The sequence below is a fragment of the Schistocerca americana genome, chromosome 2 (assembly GCF_021461395.2).
Source record: "Schistocerca americana isolate TAMUIC-IGC-003095 chromosome 2, iqSchAmer2.1, whole genome shotgun sequence".
NCBI lineage: Eukaryota > Metazoa > Arthropoda > Insecta > Orthoptera > Acrididae > Schistocerca > Schistocerca americana.
In genome coordinates, this window is record NC_060120.1 from 1,044,100,658 (window position 1) to 1,044,117,081 (window position 16,424).

At 36.2% G+C, this 16,424-nt stretch overlaps 1 protein-coding gene across 1 annotated transcript in view; it reads left to right on the plus strand.

Moving 5' to 3' along the window:
* Nucleotides 1–16,424, plus strand: part of LOC124594660 — a 146,735-nt gene that overhangs the window by 55,099 nt on the left and 75,212 nt on the right. Inside the window, exons 3-4 of the mRNA XM_047133029.1 lie at nt 8,642–8,763; nt 13,339–13,493. Of these exons, the coding sequence (XP_046988985.1) occupies nt 8,642–8,763; nt 13,339–13,493 (277 nt within the window). The remainder of the gene's footprint in view (nt 1–8,641; nt 8,764–13,338; nt 13,494–16,424) is intronic.

Sequence of the window (16,424 nt, forward strand, 5' to 3'; positions counted from 1 at the left end):
TTTTGTTTCCTTCACTGCTTGCTCAATATACAGATTGAATAACATCGGGGAGAGGCTACAACCCTGTCTCACTCCCTTCCCAACCACTGCTTCCCTTTCATGTCCCTCGACTCTTATAACTGCCATCTGGTTTCTGTACAAATTGTAAATAGCCTTTCGCTCCCTGTATTTTACTCCCTGCCACCTTTACAATATAGATGTATAGAAGTATCTCATACATAACATATTACAGAAAAAAATAAGAAAAATAGCTACTATATAAGTCATAGTCTATACAGATATCAGGACATGGTATTCTGATTTCCAGATCTGTGGTAGATTCTGGCACAAGGCAGTTGATACAAAGTCAAAACTACAACATTGCAATACTAAACTATAGAAATAAATACAGGGACACGGTAAATTACTAGAATTACAAATTGTAAGTTTAAGAGAAAAAATTCGGAGCCTAGGTGTATGACGAGTGAGATACGTCGACCCATTAAAGAACAACATAATGAAAAAATATTGGGGCCTAATTTTACGATGTGGGGTTTGACCCATGATTCCAATACACAGCACACTGGGTACAGACCCACAAAAAATGTTTCAACACAAGAAAATGAATAAGTTTCATAATCATATCAATACGTCCAATCATATGCAAAGAGTAATTGTAAGAAGCATCTAGCCTCAATCAATAGTTGTACACTCTCCTTGAGTACAGACACACAGTCACGATGATCAGGGGTACCCAACCCAGAGTCTGCCCACAACACAAGTTCCAATCACTTACAATATTTGCAGTACTCAGAATAAATATAGGTAAATAGAGCCATAGCTTGCTGAATGATCATGTAATCAAGTAGCTTGAGGACCAAAATCCATGTATGAAAGCAGACATGTATACATCTTGTTCTATTGTCTATACTAGTAAATGTATTTTACGTATTTGCCAGTTGCCCATACAAATTAACCTACATACATAAAGACCTAGAAGATTCATTACAATTGATAAAAAAATACTGACTTAAAGTTACGTAATGTATTGGGAAGTCAATTCCCCTACATGAAAAAAACATGCATTTATTCAGAGTAACACTGTCTTTAGCAGTCATGGCTAACAATTTACAAATCTCAGTCACAACACTGATGTAGTTGACAGATGCTTGAGTACATTATGCAGCAACTATGATCTCTTATAAGTTGACTGGACCAGCTTGGTACAGTCAAACAGCAGTGCAGGGGGTGGATCTGCCCACATCTTTCACTTTCCTCCCTAGAGTTCTCATCACACCCTCCAACAGGATAGGTAACTTCCTGTCTAACATTCACATCAAATCCTGAAACATTGTTTTGTGTACAAAATATGCTGTTCAATACCTTCTTCACATCTCATGGCATGTGCTCTCCCTATTTATATTCCAAAAGCAATTTTGTAGGATTTATGTCAGATGAAATTAAAAAGTGTTCACATATGAAACTTTAATAAACAGGGTTAAATACAATGGGGGAAAAAATGGACTTATAAGGTGATGCTAAGGTACTGTTCCTATTTTTTCCAGTACAAATTATGAACATTGTTCCATTTCAAAATTGCAAAAGGATCTACTCATTTAGTCTCATGGCATGTATGTATTAAATTCCAAAGCACAAATCTATTATAAAACATAATTATATAGTGCATCATAGATTTTAACTCAGTCAGTAGATAAGGCAAAGCTGTACAAATCACATAATCTTACACACTATATTCATGACAAATAAAACACAATTATGTAGTCTTATGAATCTGCAAATAGATTTAAACTCAGTAAATAGATAGCACAGAACTTTAGAAATCACATCATCTTACACACTAAATTTGTGACAAATAAAACACAATTATGTAGTCTTATGAATCTGCAAATAGATTTAAACTCAGTAAATAGATAACAGAGAACTCTAGAAAACACATCATCTTACATACTACATTCATGACAAACAAAACACAATTATATAGTCTTATAAATCTACAAATATAGTACATATTTTCTTCTTGACTAGGGATCATTATGCATCCATGTTCAAAATCTTGTCCTCGATACTAAATGTTAACAGTACTTGAAATTTTACATACTTGTTTTTCTTACTAGTAGCTTCTCTCATCTTTACACATGCAATGGATATTTCCACAAAATTCTTACCATACTGGATCTTGCCTCTAAATTTTCCAGATATATACCACATATCGGGCTACCTGTATCAATCAAAAAATTCCCTTCCCACTGATCAATCTTAATGTAAGGTCACCTAAAATCTGAATCATCGTCTCTGTTATTAGACACTTCATGTTAAAGATCACTTTCAATTCCATCAAATGCTACATCCACACTGTTTTTACAGGGTTATATTAACTTTACTGGTATCGTAACATTACTTTGGTTACTCAGTTATCAGGTAAAGACTGAACACAATGAATGGATTCCATAGCATAACTAACATCACTTATTACAGAAGGAACATAAAATATATCACTTAAAAGTTACACTTCCTTTTGATTAAACACAGCTAACTTATTCCGGAATGCACATTTATCTATGTTATCATCAATTTGGTTCCAAACAAACTTCAAAAAGTTTTCACCTGTATTCTCTAGGCTCACATTTACTACTTGGATCATTACTGTGCATGACATTAATGAAAAACTGGTTTGACTGGACAGGTATACCATGACTCTCACATGTACATTCCTTACCTTACCTGTATTCACAAATAACTCTGAAACTACATTATTTTTAAACTACACAGATACCTGATACTCATCATCATTATTATTATCATCATATTCTTCCAAAATTACTTCATCAACAAAATCATTAACAACACAAGTCTCATCTCCATCAACACCTCCGTTCATTTGCGATAAGCCACCAGTCTCAGACTTACCAACCTCAGACATTTCACAGCTCTCATTCACATCTATATAAAAAATATCACCTAATTCAGACACAATACAGTCATCACCTGATTTACATACATCAATAACACTGTTTTCTGACCAAGAGAAGAGAAATCATTTGTACATAGTACATCACATTTCTCATTATTCTCACATTCTGGGTTGGGTTGTCTGGGGAAGGAGACCAGACAGCGAGGTCATCGGTCTCATCGGATTAGGAAAGGATGGGGTAGGAAGTCGGCCATGCCCTTTCAGAGGAACCATGCCGGCATTTGCATGGAGTGATTGAGGAAAACCTAAATCAGGATGGCCGGACGTGGGATTGAACCGTCGTCCTCTCGAATGTGAGTCCAGTGTCTCACATTCTGTTTTGTGATTAGTACCTACATTACTATAATTAAAAATAGTATCCCAAAACTTTTGATCAAAACATAAATGAGAAATCTGATATTCATTCTGTTCAACTTCAGATGCCTGTGCCACATTATTAACATTGTTATTATTGTCTAATTGCAAGTATAAATTGGGGGTCCTGTGCTTGTTGTGCTTCCTTGCCCCAAACTGTAGACCTTCATTAAGGTGGACTGGCTTTTCCAAGTAGTTACCTCTATGATTGTTTCTTGTATTAAATCCCCATTATTCCTATTCTGCTGATGTTCAAAATTTCTGTCCCTCTTACCATTTTGTCCCTGATAGAAGTTACCATTATCTCTGTTTCTGTAGTTGTTACCATTGTGATCTCTATCATTCTGATTGTTATGGTACATACTTCTTTCTACTGTCCTATCCAGCCTGTCAACATATCATAAAAACTGCTCAAGGCAATTGTCAGGTCCATGTGACAAATCTCTGTGCAATCATTCTGTCAAATGGTTTGCCAGGGTGTTTTAATATCTTAAGTTGATTCTTACAAAACTCTTTCAGAGTTCTGTCCCTATTCCTATAATTAGGACCATTCAGGAATTCACTTTTAATTCTCCCTGTTTAGCTTCTGACAACAACATATATAAAAAACTTTTTTTGAAACTTTGTTATGTTTATTACTGACTTAAATTTAGATTTACCCAAGACAGAGCTTTGCCATGAAGACATCTTGTAACAAATTTGATTTTTTTATTGTCACTCATGCGTGATACAAAACTATCTCTACAGTGGTGCAGAAAATCCACCGGATGTAAATTGTCTGATGGAAAACCTTTGATTGGAGTGTTGGACCATGAAATACCATTGTTTGAATACAGATTTTTGTGAATACAATTTTCCTGAACTGCTGAAATTTTTTGATCTAAAACATTTAAATTAGTTTGCACATTGTTTTCAACATTTAATTTTTTTATGTAAACTACTAAAGTTCTGTTCCATTTTTTTCGCTACGGGCTTCTGTTCAACTCTGACATCATTAACATTCTTCGTCTGTCAGGCAGATTCAGCGATTAACTCATTTTCCAAAACAATAAATTTATTTTCTCAGACATCAGCTTTTTCATTTACACTTTTTAACCCATCTGACAACCCAGTTTTTAGCTCCAAAACCAGATTTGTAGTGAAGTAAATTTGCTATCTTTGTCCATCCTTATTTCAGTTAACTGCTCATTAACTGCACTAAATTTGCTATTGTTATCTGCCTTAATTTCCTCTAGTTTTGCCAAAATTAACTGCATAATATCAGTTTTTACTGTTTCTTTGCTGACTATGCTTTCACTTTGTTCAAACATGTCCTGACTGGTCCTATAGTTTTCACTTCCAATTCACTACTGTTCTTGTCTCTATTCATTTTGTTAACAATCACACAAGTCCACAAACAGATTAATTTCACAAATAATTGTACTTATCTTTCCTTTTTTTGATTTCCCTGGTCATAACTGTAAAGTCCTCTTTCAATTGATCTGGTCTGTCATTGTTGGTAGTATCTCGTCACTGTTGACACAACTTTGTTGGGCAGTCCTCTATCTTTGCATGATCAGAAATCCATTTGTATATAAACTAAAAATGACACAATTTTTTATTATATCACATTCTTCTATATCACTGTCTTTATGGTTTCCAATTCATTTTTAAAAATTATATTGCTTTGCCAAACATAAAAATACGTCTGATCACATCAGAGGCATGCCTCCTATTAATCCACTCTGAGGTACTAACAATATTCCAAAGAGTTAACAAATTTTGTTGACAAATGAATCTTCACCAATTTATATCATTATTTTATAAATGAATCCAGAAGTAAAGGTCATAAATATTGTCAGTGTGTGCAATTAATAATAGGAATTTTACCTATGCCAGATATTTCGTAATTTCAAATGTTTCTAAAAGAACAGTAATTTTAACTGTACATAGAGTTAATACATATCGATTGTAACTAATTAATTTTTTTAAATACATTTTAGCCTGAAATATAAGACATTGTATACAAAATCATGCGAAATTCTTTTATAAACGGCTGAGATAATATTAACCTATAGAGGACTCGAAAATATTTTTGGTATCGATTGCTTCTGTTGAATAAAGTTAATGTTAGAGGAGGGTGTCCCTTTACAGCTTGTAGCTGGTATCTTTTGTGATTTGTCAAAGGCCTTTGATTGAGTAGATCACACGATACACATCAAGAAGAGCAAGTATATTGGAATTGATGACCTTTGAGTGGAGTATAATACAGGGTGTCCCACTCAAACCTTCCTGATTTCAAGGACCCAGGAGAGAAAAACCACAGTAGATATGACAATGAAAAGTGCACCACATTGTAGAGCATCTTAATGAATTTACATCCCGTGTCAGAAGTACCAAGTATCATCACCAGAGTGCAGCATGATCGCATGAAGTGAAAATGGCGACTCCACAGCAGTGCGCGCAAGCAGTAGTGTGGTTTGCAGAAACAAAATCGCTGATTCCTGTGCAAAGAAATTATCGAAGTGTGTACAAATGTGATCCACCTGATGTGAAAACAATTAACGAATGGTATAGGAAGTTTCTGGCAACAGGAAGTTTTCTGAAACATTCTGGTGGTGCATGTTACGGAGTCTCAGAAGAGACAGTGGAGGACACCAGACAAACGTTTCTCAGAAGCCCACGTAAGTCAATTCGTCAAGCGTCCTGTACCTTGATCAACACTGCATTGTGTAGTTCACCAGCGTCTTCACATGTGTGCTTACAAAGTGCAAATTCTGCAACATCTCACACCAAATGACAAACCACGCACACAACAATTTGCTGTGGTTATGCTGCAGCGTATTGATATGGATGCCAGCTTCCTGGAAAGATATTTATTCTCAGATGAGGCAACCTTTCATCTATCAGGAAGGGTCAATAGCCATAATGTTCAGATTTGGAGTTCACAAATCCACACGTTGTCATTGAACATCTTTGTGATAGCCCTAAACTAAACGTCTGGTACAGGCTAATGTACGACAGGATTGTTGGACCATTCTTCTTTGCAGAACAAACAGTGAATGGGTCAGTGTATCTGGATATGTTGGAGCAGTTTGTGTACCCTCAGATACAAGACTTGCAACCCAACATCATTTTTCAACAAGATGGAGCTCCACCAAACTGGTTAGCGGCTGTTCACAACTTCTGGATAGGAAATTTCCCAGTCATTGGATTAGACATGGAGGACCCATTACCTGGCCACCACATTCACCTGACATTACGTCACTTGATTTCTTCATGTGGGGATTCGTGAAGGACCGCGTGTCTGTGACCAAAGTGGATGATATTTCTACGTTGCGACATCGTATCACTAATGCGATTGCAACAATAACAGAGGAAATGATACAAAGAATTTCTCATGAAATTGAATATAGATTCGATGTTCTTCGTGCTACAAATGGTTCACATGTAGAGGTGTACTGATGATAAATAAATAAATAAATTCTTTGAGATGCTCTACAATGTGGTGCATTTTTCATTGTAGTATCTACTGTGGTTTTTTTCCTGGGTCTTTGAAATCAGGGAGGTCTGAGTGGGACATCCTGTATATCATGGATCTCCCACAGGGAACTGTGCTTGGGATCTTCCTGTTTAGTTAATTATTTGCATGTTCTTTGGGTCATAATTGGAATTTCTCACTATAATGTAGAATGAGTCAGTTATCTGAACAATCTGCCTTTGTGAATAAATAAAAATTGTGTTTTCACGATGTTTCCTCATAATGCAAGCAGTGTGTTGCATAACACACCAGTTATTAAATTATAGTCTAATGTCAGGCACATACTGGAGGAAGCTTATGTCTAACTCCCAATCAGCTGTGGTCTCCACTCTTTAATGTAATTAACTGTCAGCTTGAATGTGTGTTCCAGAACTGTCAATTTTTATTGATTCATTTCATTTGCAAATTCATTTCACTAAGCTTGAGTCAGTTTATCTTATTCTCTGGCAACTACAGATTTCTTCTAACTGCCTTTATAGTGAGTGCATACCAATTTAATAGTCAGGTTTGGTGGTCTTGCAGTAAACTGCATGCCTGGAAACTCAAAGTTTCAACCCTGATTGGACACCAACCTTTTGCAGTCTTGCTTTAACCTCTCTCTTATTTACAGATAATGTATTGAGTTGCTGGCTATCAAACAATGGGAGATCCAGGATGGAATAATGATAATATTATGAAAAGGATAGGTGCTACTAACCATATAGAGGAGACACTGAGCTGCAGACAAGCACAACAAAATGACTGCTATACAGTTGAGGTTTCTGCCAAAAGGTCTTCTTCTAAAGGTCCTCACTGGCCAGAGAAGGGAATATGTGAGTTGTGTGAATGTGTGAGTGTTTTCTATTTTAGAAGAAGACCTTCTGGCCGAAAGCTCATATGTATAACAGTTTTCTTGTTGTACCTATCTGCAGCTGCAAGTGTCCTCTATATGGTGAGTATCAATCTGACTTTTTCATAAGAGTTACTGGCTATTGTTTTCATGCCTTTTTTTTCCAGACAGTCCTCATTTGTGGTAACTTCATCGTCCACAGAAAGTGAAAGTGAATGACATGATTTGTTGCTTTTTACTTGTCATTGTCATGTATGATGTCATCAATGTATATGTTATTTGTCACAGTGACTGCATTATTAGGTAGGCAACTCTTCCTATCAAGTAATGACATTTGGTCTGCAGCTAAATATTCTAATCATTCTTCAAAACATTCTTTTTGGGAATATGAATCAGGGTTTCACTTTCATCATACTGAAATACCATACTGGCCTCTTGTGTAATACATACACCAGTGTTGGTCATTTGTGCACCTCGTTGTTTGTTGTTTTCTCAAATGCAACTGTACTGTAATCCATTGATGCAAAATTCCCATGTATTCCTAAATTTGACAAGAATGTAGGTACATGGAACATTGAGTCAAAATAAAATGTGTTACATTACTAAAATATTTTATGATGTAAAAATAGGAAACTTTACTGTCTTAGAACCTTCTTGTGCTGTGTAGTGATCTTGATTACTATAACTGTCTTGTTCATGACACATTTGTTTAACTTATATGGCCCCATTAAAGAAGAAGAATCTCAAGCATACTTTTAACAACATGAGTTGTAATGCTGAGGAAAACTTTTCAATGTTATTAATTTTGGCAGTCACTGCTTGTGAAATATATTAATTTTAAAAATTTTCCTGTATATACAAAAATAAGAAAAAAATTAGGATTAAGGAGTGATTGGAAAAAAATTGCTTTGTGATTGATAACCGCATTTGTCATGCAACTGCTGACCTATATTTGTAAAATTTTCAGACAGCTGATATCTGAAGAAGAACAGGCATTTGAACAACAATTAACAGATGTGGATTACCAGCTTCAATATGTTCCTCCTTTGGCTCTGAAAAGAAAGAAAATTTTCAGCTCATTCAATAAAGGTAAGAAATAAAATTGAAAGTACACACAAAATTTTTTTAAGTTTTATTGTTCCCTGGTTTTCCCCCATTTTCATTCCAACTGAAGAAGATATAGTAGTACATTACACATAAATACTTTGCCCTTGCCTAATAGATGTGAAAGTGTTAGCCTTCTCTTTACATAAGCACAGAGAGCTCTGTGAACACAGCATTTGATGAGGGTTAGTCCATGTAAAGCAAATAGTTATAAACACTATAAACAAGTTATATGGGAGACACTCATACATTCTTTAATATGCTGTTGATTTTATTTATGGATGTTAATCATCCAACAGGACACAGTCCTCAGTGGCAAACTCCATATCAGAGGAGATGTGTGATTAGCTTATGTTATTATAGGTGGTATCATGTTGATCATAATCCACAGCTTGTCTGTTTATGTTTCAATTTTGAGAGATCCCATCCAATTTACAAATTCTACGTAAACAGCATAAATGTTATGGGGAGATGGATTCTGTGCAAATAATTCAGTCATATTAATTATCTGTAGTCTGAATCTTATTTTGCAGTTCTAAGTAAGTATTAGCATGGTTGTTTGTGTGCTATCATGATGGTTCTCATCATATAAAATTACACATAACTGTGAAATCTGTAAAACCTAGGGTAATCATAAATATTATACAACTAGTCATCTATAAAGCTAACAAAAATGCATGGGTTACTTCAGTTATTCTGTGCTGAGTCAAGAACAATTTTGTGCCTAATCAAAAATTCCTAATTGAAATGTTACTTGTAATTGGAAGATGTGGAACTATTACTGATTTCAGACACTACTCCTGTTTAACCATCTGGTCTGCCTAAAGATGATGGCATAACGAAGTGTATGTTATTCCCTCCAAACATTGTGGATCAAGCAGCGATCCTTATATGTAAGTGCCTTTATAAACAAAAGCAACTTGATGAACATGTGGTGTTCTTCATGCCTGAGGATAATGATGAAAGCAACATAGGTGACGAGACTCTGATGAAACTGGAATCTTGTAATGTCAAGAGTGCCATTTTCAACTAGGTGAGCAGCTGGAGAAAAGTTAAAAAGTGTCACTTTAAAAAGTGATGAGAATAATCTTTTGTGCAACAAATAAACAGTGTTGGTCTTGGAGGACAGAAAATTCAGATTTCCAGGTTGCATTTGGAGCTGCTACCATGTAGGAAGTTAATGACTATGCATTTGGAGCTACTAGCATGTAGGATGTTGACGAAAAAGATTTTGACAACCAATTCCTGAGTGAGTGTAAAGTAAAGGACCAGAACAAATAGTTTCCTCTGAAGAAGAGGAAATCAGTCATATCAGTGAATTTAAAAATAACAGACCACTGACTAAACAGTCAGATTTGTTGGGAAATTTGTACACATTAGTCAACTTTATAGACATTAATTCAAATTACCAAAAAATTAACATCAGATCATAGTGCCTCATTGGCTGCTGTAGATCCTACCTTTGTATATCCAGATTACAGCATTGAACAACTATTCTACAGAAAATATAGCATGTAAATTTCAAGTGCATTATAGACTTTTGTTTTGAATATATACAGCACTGTATGAAAGCAATAGTTTATATATTGAGATTGTTTAATGTAATCTTTGAAAATGTATTGTAAATTTAATTTGTTTAATTCTATTATACATTAATGTGATATCTTCACAATAGCTGCCTTTAATTTAAATATGCAGTGCAGTTTTTCACATATAATATTACATTAACATAGCTTTTATGTTACTACTATGTACACTGTATGCTATTTCGCTAAATTATAGCTTCACATAACTACTTTTTAAAAAAAGCTTTTGTAATTCTGACTGTCAGTAATTCAAGTATGATAATTCAGATTTTACCCTCTCTGGACTTTTTAGTAACAAAGACAAATAGATTGCACAAAAATTTTCACTAAGCTGTCTTTGCTGAATTGTTCTCTAAGTATCCTAATCTTGGATTTACTGAACTAAACATCCTCCTCATCATTGTCGATTTGTGTCCATCCTCACATCAATTCATACAAAGCAGCTTACAACTAAAATAAATAGATGGCTCTTGTATTACCTACATTGTTGAACAGCTCAAGAAAGTCAACAGGAAAAGAGTCACACTTCCAGCACAAAGCCTTCTTGTACCCTCATTTGTTGGACCAGACACTGGCCGAGCACACTTTCGCTGGAAACATTTCCAAATACAGCGACAATAGTGCTTGTGTGTTAGCTTGGCTTTTTTGGAAAACAAAGGGGGGGATCACCAATAACTGTTGCCTGTATTAGCCAAAACTATAATTTAAGTAGTGTTATTTTGTAATAGAGAAGCTGAAAAGAATCATCACCATAGAAACAATTTAACTGTCTACCAGTACACACATCCTACAAACCAGCACAAAACTTATCAAAAGCAGAAAAATACCAAACAAATGTGGAAAATTGTCTGCTTCAACCTTCACTGCATTACAACCACTAAATATGTACACTGTGATACCTTGCGCTTTTTCAAGTTTTAGAGCTGCACAGATGCACCGGAGTTCGTTAGATAATATCATTTGTTAACCATTTTGTCTTTTACAGTTCCCAGTATACAAAGCAAGGTTTATGAAACAATTGTTAACTTAATTCTGAGTGGAAAAGTTTGTAACATAGTGGGACTCCAAGATGCATTTTGCATTAATGGTTTATGTTATATTTTTGTTTGTAGTTAATTTTAAGCATATCATTTCTTTGTGACATTTTCCTTCCTTCTTGTTGCTTACTTATTGATGTACAGCATATTTGTGTGTCTGGACTGCATATCCATTTAACTGTTCCTCCACTGACAGCCTTGTTAAATTTAATTTTATAGTGCCTAATGTAACAAAATAATGTTTTTTAATTGTATTCACTTTCTTGAGAATTTATTTTCTACTGATGATAGCAGTTTTTGAACTACAAGTAATACACTTCATTGTAATTATCAACTCTACACTGAGGTGACAAAATTCATGGGTTACCTCCTAATATCATGTCGGACCTTCTTTTGCCTGTTGTACTGCAGCATCATGATCTTGCATAGCCTCAACAAGTTTTTGGGAAGTCCCATGCAGAAATATTGAGCTATGTTGCTTCTATAGCCTTTAATAATTCTGAAAGTGTCGCCAGTGCAGGATTTTGTTCCGAACTGACTGGTCAGTTATGTCCCGTATGTGTTTGATGGGATTCATGTCAGCTAATGTGGCTGCCCAGATCATTCACTTGAATTGTCCATAATGTTCTTCACACCAATCACAAACAGTTGTGGCCCAGTGACATGTTTGGAAACATTAAGTCCATGAATGACTGCACATTTTCTCCAAATAGCCGAATATAACCATTTCCAGTCAATAATCAGTTCAGTTGGACCAGAGTACTCAGTCCATTCCATGTACACACAGCCCACACCATTATGGAACAGCCACCAGCTTGCACAGTGCCTTGTTAACAAATTGGGTCCATGCTTCGTCGGGTCTGCACCACACTCAACCCCCACCATTAGCTCTTACCAGTTTGATTCAAGACTCATCTAACCAGACCACAGTTTTCCAGTCATCTAGGGTCCAACTGACATGGTCACAAGCTTGGGAGTGGTACTACAGGTGATGTTGTGCTGTTAGCAAAGGCACTCACGTCAGTCATCCGCTGCCATAGCCCATTAAAGCCAAGTTTCAGTGAACTGTCCTAATGGAAACGTTCATTATACAGCCCCCATTGATTTCTGTGGTTACTTCACACAATGTTGCTTGTCTGATAGCACTGACAACCCTATGCAAATGCCATTGCTCTCACTTGTTAAGCGAAGGCCGTTGGCCACTGTGTTGTCTGTTGTCTGTGGTGGAAGGTAATGACTGAAATATACTATTTTCAGCCCACTCCTGACACTGTGAATCTCTTAATATTGAATTCCCAAATGATTTATGAAATGGAATGTCACACATGTCTAGCTCCAACTACCATTCTGCATTCAGTATCTGTTAATTCCTGTCATGGGGCCATAATCATGTTGGAAACCTCTTCACATCTATCACCTGAGCACAAATGATAGTTCTGCCAGTGGACTGCCCTTTCATGCTGTGTGTATGCGATACTACTGTCATCTATATATTTGTATATTGCTATTCCATTATTTTTGTCACCTCCTTGTATATCTAAATAGAAAACAAATATTTAATTGATAAATATGAGTAATGAATTCCAGAAACGTAAATTCTTGTCATCCAACTGTTTCAGTCCATTTAACTTATATCACACAACAAGGTTCTTAGCAGATTTCCATTGTGCTCCTACTGTGTTCTACTTCAGTAGCCAGAGACAGTTAGAAATATCTAAATAGACTTGAAAATTATTTGAATCGTTAGTTTTCTTTAGATCTGTTATAAATTTATATATTGACTCTTTGTACCTTGCATATTGTTGCATATCATTCAGATCTTGAATAAATAATGTCAGTAGAAGAGTGCCCTTGATATTGTCTACAGTTTTTGTGTCATATTTCATACACAGTGCACTACATGAGTAACTTTGCAATTTTTTCTGTATGCATTCAAGCCCAAACCAGCAGAAGAAACTTCATTAAAGAAAATATTAGACATCTGAGAGAAATGCAGTTCCGTTTAAATGAGAAACGAAGCCACACAACTCCTGCAACACTGTTACAGTCCAGAGATCAGAAAGCAGCATCAAAAAAGTTGCCACAGTTTCCTGTAAGTTACAGCATGGGGAATTTTATTCATCTTAAATTTTTGGCACTATTAATCTGTTGTAACACATTTTATACAATCTTTATATTGGGATTAATTGACATAGTGTGTCAGTATTATTTTGTTTGGTGTGCATCTGAATTGGGGTTGATGTGTGTACACAACTGTACAACCAGTTTTTTCTGAACATCATTTTTGTAAGACAGAATAAAATAATTGTACTTAAATGTATTTAAAACTCAACATCATGAGAACAGTTCCAGAATAGAGCATTTCAGATACATTGTTGGAAGTTAAATATAATTTTCCTTAATGTACAGTACAGTTTGTGTAAAGGAGAGATGATTAAATTTGTAGATGATTTGAAGTATATAGGGTTCAAAATTTAGCCTATAAAGCTGCCCCTGTAGCAACAACATTGACTTTAACTTGGCTGGGCATTTAGTTAAACAGAGCTTGAATGACAGACTTGGGTAGGTAATTCCACACTGCTTCACTCTGAGCCAGATTTCTCAAATCTCTGTGGCCAGAGAGTGGTAGCATGGCAGTCTCTTAGCTGACCATGATCAGATACTTTCAGTTGGTGAAAGATCTAAAGAATATGCTGGTCAGGCCAACAGTAGAACACCCTCTGTATTCATTTAGGTCAAGACAGCACGAGCAACCTACAGTATCCTTTCACAGAGGAGTGATCAAAGACTATTTTAAAAGACTGCTTTTGTTAATAAAATGAAACTCAATGACAATGTCCTTGGGTGAATATTCATACAACTACATACAACAGAAACTTCTCTCCCCTGACATTATCTGTAATGTGCCTACATGATGAACCCTGGATTTGTGGTAAGCAGCAGCATGAAGTCCTGGGGTGTTGCTGTGCTACTGCTAGCATGCTGGTGATGCAGACCAGGATGAATGGGGCTGGGTTTGCGAGCGAGACAAAACTGCTGGTTCTTCCAACTTGTTCTGAGACTGAACTGCTGATGTAGCCAACCGGGTGGATATCTTGATTTTGATGAGAGCCATTTACACACATCCTCCTGGTGTGGATGTCCTCCTGCCTACACAACCTGCCTGATGTGTGGAGGAATCAACTACCGGGAGGATGCAACACAGCCTGTGGTCTTTTGTTATATTACTGAAAGCTAATATCATGGAGACCTCAGAGACAGAGCACAGACACTAATCCAATCATGTGAGAAATGTAACACCTGCTGTCCAAATTACAAATTACATGAACAAATTTGATTCAGTACCATTGGCACCCTGTACTATCACAACATGTGTTGAACTGACAATGCAAAATGAAGTATGGCAATCTGTGTTCTCAAGTCTCGGTCCAGTACACAGTTCTAATCTGCCAGGAAGTTGCACATCAGCTCACACTCTGCTGCACAGTGAAAATTTCATTCTGGTTTTTTCTCCTCAGAACCTCCACACATCAATACATCCACCCTAATTCTGTAAGCAGAACTGGGACTCTGATGGAAAGATAAAGATGTACCATTCCTGCGTCCACGTCCAGTGTTGTCACTGGATGCACCACTGTTAGTGCAACTCTCCCTGCTGTCACATCAAGAGAAACTGCAACAATGGTCATTATGCTGACAGTATGCAATGTTTTAGATGTCACTGCACTGCCTGTGTCGCAGTATTTATTCTCTTTGGTGCCCCCCCCCCCCCCCCCTACACACACACACACACACACATCACATTCCATTGTGATGCTGTCTGAAAATAGTTGTTTGTCCAGTTGCTGTTGGTTGCACCACTGTTGCTGTGCTTCTGTCTGTTGCTGCATCATGGGAAGCTGCAACAATAGTCACCATGCTGACACTCCCTGGTGCTCTAGATATTAACACGCTGTCCATGTAGATAGTTACCTTGCTGTAAACAAGCCTATTTCCTGACTCATCTATGTGACATGTGTGTATGATCTTGCATGACCTTGCAAACAATTTGTTTTCTAGAGTGCATGTCACTTGGGGCCATTGAGACTCTGAACTCACTGATTTCATAGTAGCATGACAGTCATTAACTGGTGACCAATGAGTGTAGCAATATTGAGGAAATATAAACCACAGTCTCAATAGCCCACAATCCTGCCACTGGTGAATTCTGGTATGTGTTGATAGATGCTTCTCCTTCTTACACATGGTATAACATGATCTCACAGATAAACAACATTCAAATGTGATTTTCAAATGAGAAACCTACTGTGTAATCTTTCGTTATATACAGAACAAAGGTGATGTTACTCCTACAAAGGTTGTGCAGTGACAAAGAAATGCTAATTGGTTCCATATCCAAGTGTGCAGTACAGTTCATGCCAGTTTGACATTTGCTGCATGTCATCCTCATAGTGATGCAATTTTAATATCCAGCCATGTATTAAATTTTATTAGAGTTATTAGAGTTGCAAACAGATATTTCACAGTGTATTACACAGATTAGAAACAGGTCCTTAGCAACCCTGTAATCAAAAGTATATAAAGAGAGTGCTTGGATAAAAACTGAAAATAGATTAATTTCTTCCAAGAAAAAATTGCCCAATAAAATGTTGTGTGACACACAACAAGTGTTAGCACCAGCAGTGATCAATATCATAAAATAAAATAATAATAAAGCTTACTATTAAACAAGAAAACCACTTGTTAGAAAAAGGAGTAAATCATTTAGTTTAGTTTAGAGAAGATTTTATACACATTAGATGCAACATGTGATACTGCCAGTGCATTAATGTCTGGTGTATTATGACTCTTCCATGAATGATATATACTGGATTTTTGTAGGAGTCCTTCCTTTGTCTGCAACTAAACTGCTCAAGAACATTTTGCAGCACCTTTATGGCTTGCCCAGTTTTTTTCTTTTTTTATTGACTGCAGACCTCTTTCTCAACCCTCTTTTACCATATGTGACTACTAAGTACAGCCA